This window comes from Colobus angolensis, unplaced genomic scaffold, assembly GCF_000951035.1.
Source record: "Colobus angolensis palliatus isolate OR3802 unplaced genomic scaffold, Cang.pa_1.0 Scaffold416, whole genome shotgun sequence".
Taxonomy (NCBI): Eukaryota; Metazoa; Chordata; class Mammalia; order Primates; family Cercopithecidae; genus Colobus; species Colobus angolensis.
Window position 1 is genome coordinate 504,214 of NW_012117555.1, and position 4,367 is coordinate 508,580.

The 4,367-nt window shown below is 67.6% G+C and overlaps 1 protein-coding gene across 1 annotated transcript in view; it reads right to left on the reverse strand.

Annotated features, from left to right (window-relative positions):
• Positions 1-4,367, reverse strand: part of FAM132A (family with sequence similarity 132, member A) — a 5,954-nt gene continuing 1,587 nt past the window's right edge. The window contains exons 2-9 of the mRNA XM_011956418.1: positions 4,283-4,360; positions 1,903-2,019; positions 1,683-1,794; positions 1,446-1,597; positions 964-1,072; positions 578-668; positions 350-428; positions 1-192 (exon numbers count right to left, since the gene is read on the reverse strand). Of these exons, the coding sequence (XP_011811808.1) occupies positions 94-192; positions 350-428; positions 578-668; positions 964-1,072; positions 1,446-1,597; positions 1,683-1,794; positions 1,903-2,019; positions 4,283-4,360 (837 nt within the window). The 3' untranslated portion in view covers positions 1-93. The remainder of the gene's footprint in view (positions 193-349; positions 429-577; positions 669-963; positions 1,073-1,445; positions 1,598-1,682; positions 1,795-1,902; positions 2,020-4,282; positions 4,361-4,367) is intronic.

A 4,367-nucleotide genomic window follows, 5' to 3' on the forward strand; every position in this document is an offset into this window, starting at 1 on the left:
GAGGGCGGCGGGCTCTTTATTGTGACCACAAGCATCAGTGGGAGGGTCCCCAGGATCCGGCGGCAGCTCCTGGCCCAGCCCCCCTCGGCTCCCTCACATGCCCAGGAGCAGCCCGGAAAAGCTGGAGCCCGCCTGGATGGTGAGGACAGCCCCAGAGCCATTGTCCACAAACACAGAAGCGTACTGTCCAGCCTGTAAGAAGCACGGGGACGTCACAACCGCGGCCACAGCCCAGCCACCCGGCGGCCAACGTCTGCCCACCTGCCCTGCGCTAGGAGGTGCCGAGGCCCCAGAGGTCTGCGCCCTGAGTGCACCCGAGCCCTCCTGCCCACACCAGGCCCGGCCTCACCTGCAGCTGCAGCAGCCCCTGCACCTGTGCCGTGAAGACCTTGCTGTTGCTCTCCAGGCCTGAGATGGCCTCCAGGGACCTGAACACAGCCCCACAGGGCAAGGGGGAGGCGTTGCAGGTCCAGGGGGCCAAGACACCCCCCAGTGCCCAGAGACTTGTATGGCCTGTGAGCCCCGCCCAAGGGTGGTCCGGGGGCTGCCGCCTGAAGCAGGGGTTGAGGTCACTCACATGTGGCGCTGGCACAAGGACTCGATGCAGATGAGAACACGCACCACGTCCCGGGCCCGCAGCCGGGCCTTGCCCTGCAGCTCACTGTGGTCTGCAGAGACAGCCCTGGGGAGGGTGGTGCATGGGGGACGGGGTGGGGGCCAGTGGGGAGGGGCTTCAGGGCACACCGCCCAGGACAGGCCCAGGAGTGGCTGCTGGGGCTGGGGGAGGGGAGGCCTGAGGCCGGGTGTGCAGCAGGGACCCCATGCCCAGTCCAAGGCCCCCATGGGGCAGGGGGCAGATCTCTAATGGGACCCGCGCCCGGGGCTGGCGATGCCAGGCGCCCCCAGAAAGCTCAGCCCCAGCCCCGTCACAGCACACGGCACAGCCAGCCCCACCCGGCTCACCCACGTGCAGACTGGCAGAGAACTGGAAGATGCCGGACGCGGGGGCCGTGAACCGACCTGAGGCCAGGCTCAGACCGGAGCCTCGCAGGAAGGCGCCTTGGGCAGCAGGCTGTGAGGGGCAGTGGGTGAGCGGCCAGTGAAGGGCCTGGCCCCCACCCCACGGACCCCGCCTGGGGAAGGTGCCTGCGACCAACAGCCCCTCACTCGGAGCAGGACTCCCCAGGACCCTCATTCTCACTGCGGGCACCGACAGGACTGACCCTCGAGTCCACACCCAGGCCGGTCTCCTCGGTCTGGGCATAAGGTGTGGTCTGGGGCCCCAGGGCCTCCTAACCCTCACCCAAGGCAGCCCCTCGCCCTCCGAGCCCCGCCCCCAACTCCCAACTCACGTGGGTGGCCCGTGAGTGTCAGAGTGTGGGTGGTCCCGTCTTGCCTGTGGGGCTCCACCCAGTGCCCCCCTCTGGGCTCCTGGCCCCACTCACAGCCTGGAAACCATGCAGCTCCACTAGTGTCCGCTTGTCCACCCGGCGGGGGCCCTGCAGCCGGCAGTGAAAGGCCTCCCCCACCAGCCGCAGGCCCACCCCCTGGGGCAGCAGTGGGTCCAGGAGCCCTGAGAACCGGTGCTCCGTGGCCTCTGTGGGGAGGAGGGCACAGGCCGCCAGCAGGGTCAGCATGGGGCCCAGGCACGTCGGGACTCTGGGCAGTGCAGGGCGGCTGACCTTTCAGGAGCTCCTGAAACTCGCGAAGCAGAGTCTCCGGGGTAACTTCTGCACCTGGAGGTCCTGGGGGGCCAGGGGGCCCAGGAGGTCCTGGGGGACCCAAGAGGTCCCGCTGGGGGGAGACAGAAGAAGAAGGTGAGGGTCCCAGTGGGACCCAGTGGGAGCTACCACCACACCCTGTCCCAGGCTCAGACCCTGCAGCAGCCCGGGCGGGGCTCACCTGCTTCTTGTCCCTGCTTCCGCACCGCTTCCTCAAGGCGCTGTCGTCGGGCCGCCGGACAAAGTTCAGCCATGTCATGTGGGCGTCGGAGAACTCAGGTCCTGGGGCCTGGGATGGCTAAAGGGATGGGACGGGGCCAGCACACTGAGGCTGCGTCCTGCAGAGATCTGGGAACCCAGGGCAGCGGGAGCACTCAGGGCAGACCCAGGGAAGGCATCACCAGCCATGAGAAAGACCCATGGCCGCCCTTGGGGGACTCAGAACCCGGACGTTCCAATGCTGGGGGCACCAGCAGTGCACGCACACAGGGCTTCCGTGGATGCAGCCAGAGCCTGATGCCCTGAGCCCGACGGAGCCTGGTCCTGGCTGAGGCAGGGACACGGACGGGACAATGTGGGGAGGACGGGAGAGGGTTTTCCACCGGCCTGAGAGTCCCAGAGACACCAGGCCAAGAGTGGCTGCTGACGGGAGCAGCGGGCACGGACCTTCGCCCCAAGGACCCTCTGCCTTCCAGTTCACCCCAGTCCTCAGGTTCAGGTCCAGGCAGCTGGGGCCAGCCCACCCAGTTCAAACAAGGGTCAGACAGGGCCTGCCACCCTCTCCAGCCCTCCAATCACCCTCTCTTAAGCCACCCCAGCCCCCATAGTCAGAGGAGATGTGCTAAGGAGGTTTGGGCTGGGGACAGCCTGGCCTGCAGGTGGAAGCGTGCAGGACTCGGATAGGAAGTGCGCAGCCGGGCGGGGAGGGAGCCCCTCCCCGGAGCAGGGTGAGCCAAGGGACCCTGGCCCGGGACAGTCCCGTCCTGCACTTGGCCTAGCCCGACACAGTGGGGCTGGGTTCTGAGGACAGCCTCAGCCTCCTGACCAGACATGGCAGGTGGGTCCTCCCAGTGGACCAGACAGGCCTCTACCATGGGGGGTGGAGGACAGGCAGGGTGGGCGTGAACCCATCCCAGACCTGGGCCCACCCAGGGAAAAACAATCCAAGAGCATTCAAATTCACCTTTACTCCTCCCCCGACTCCTTATCCCGTTCCTCCTTCCTCCCCCACTCCCCACCCCCCGAACCCCACTCTCCCCCCCACTCCTTATCTCCCTCCTTCCCCCACTCCTCCCCCTACTCTTCTCCCCACTCCTCCCCAACCAACTCCACCCCCTACTCCTCAGGCATCCACTATCTGCTTGCTCTCCTGGCATCACCCCCGCAGTGTGCTGGAGGGACCCGGTGCCCTGGAGGGGCCTGTGCATCAACCCATCTGGGGGCTGAGGGCCAGAGGCAGCAGAGAGCAGACTGCAGGAGAACCGCCCAACCCTGGAAGCCTGGAGGGCCAGCCTGAGCACACACCTTACAGCCCTCCAGCCGGCACCCTTCGAGGGAGGCCGCCACCCTGCAGGTTCTCTGGAGCAGTGGCCCTGGACAGTGGGGTGCCCCCTCCCTTCCCCGGTGACTGGCCGGGACTGCTGAAGACCCCCCCACTGCTCCACCCCTGCCAGCACTGCCAGGCTGGCCCTGGCGCCGGGAATCAGCCCACTCTTCCTGAGCTGGTAGAGCCGGGCCTCAACTCTCCTCAGCCTGCCCATCTGGGAAACGGGGCCTCGGGCTCCAGGGGGACCACGTGGGCTGAGAGGCAGCCGGGCTGGCTGCGGCAGAGCTGGCCTCGGGAGGAGGGAGGCCAGCATCAAAGGTGTGAGGGCTGGGGGTGGTGGCTGCTCTGGCAACTGCAGGTTCCCTCCCAGTCCTGGGGCCCCCGATGGCAGCGGCAAGGCCTGCCCTCCAAGACCCCTGGAGAGACCCTGAGCAGGAGAGAGGAGGCCCAGGGTTGAGGTGAGCTCGGGACCTTCTGTCTTTGTGAAGATGCCTGGCCACGCTGGGGCCTGAGGACTTAACCTGCAAGGGGGGGGTGCTGGCTACACAGGACTCCTAGAAAGCACAAGGGACAGGCTCACCATGGCGTCTCCAGCCGCAGGAGTCATGGGGCGCCGGGCTCCCAGGGGGTCTGGTAAACCATCCAGCAAGCTGCCAGAGCCCCTCCCCACCCCCAAATCAGCAATTATCTTAATAGCAACAGGTTCCTCAGGGCGTGGCAGGCGCAGGCTTCAAAGGGTTAACTGTAGCCCCCAACCCCTGCGGGAAGCCCCCCCTTCACCCACCCACCCCAGGCCAGCTGGGGGCCAGGTCCGGGCTGCAAAGGAGGAGAGGGGTTCCCAGAGGCCGGCCCGGGTGGGCTGCAGCAGATTCCCGAGGCAGGACCGTGGCCGAGGCCTCAAAAAGGACAACCCCGAGGCAGAGCCGGCGGGGACACAGCCTGCTGGGGGACGACGCCCCAGGATCCGAGCTCCGAAGTCGCCCCACAAGGGACTCCGTGCGTCCCGGCCGCGTACCTTGGGGGCCTTGGGCAGCCCCTCGCGGGAGGACGCGCTGGCGGTGGCGTTGGGGGGATCCGCGCGCTGGCCAGGCTGCTGCGTC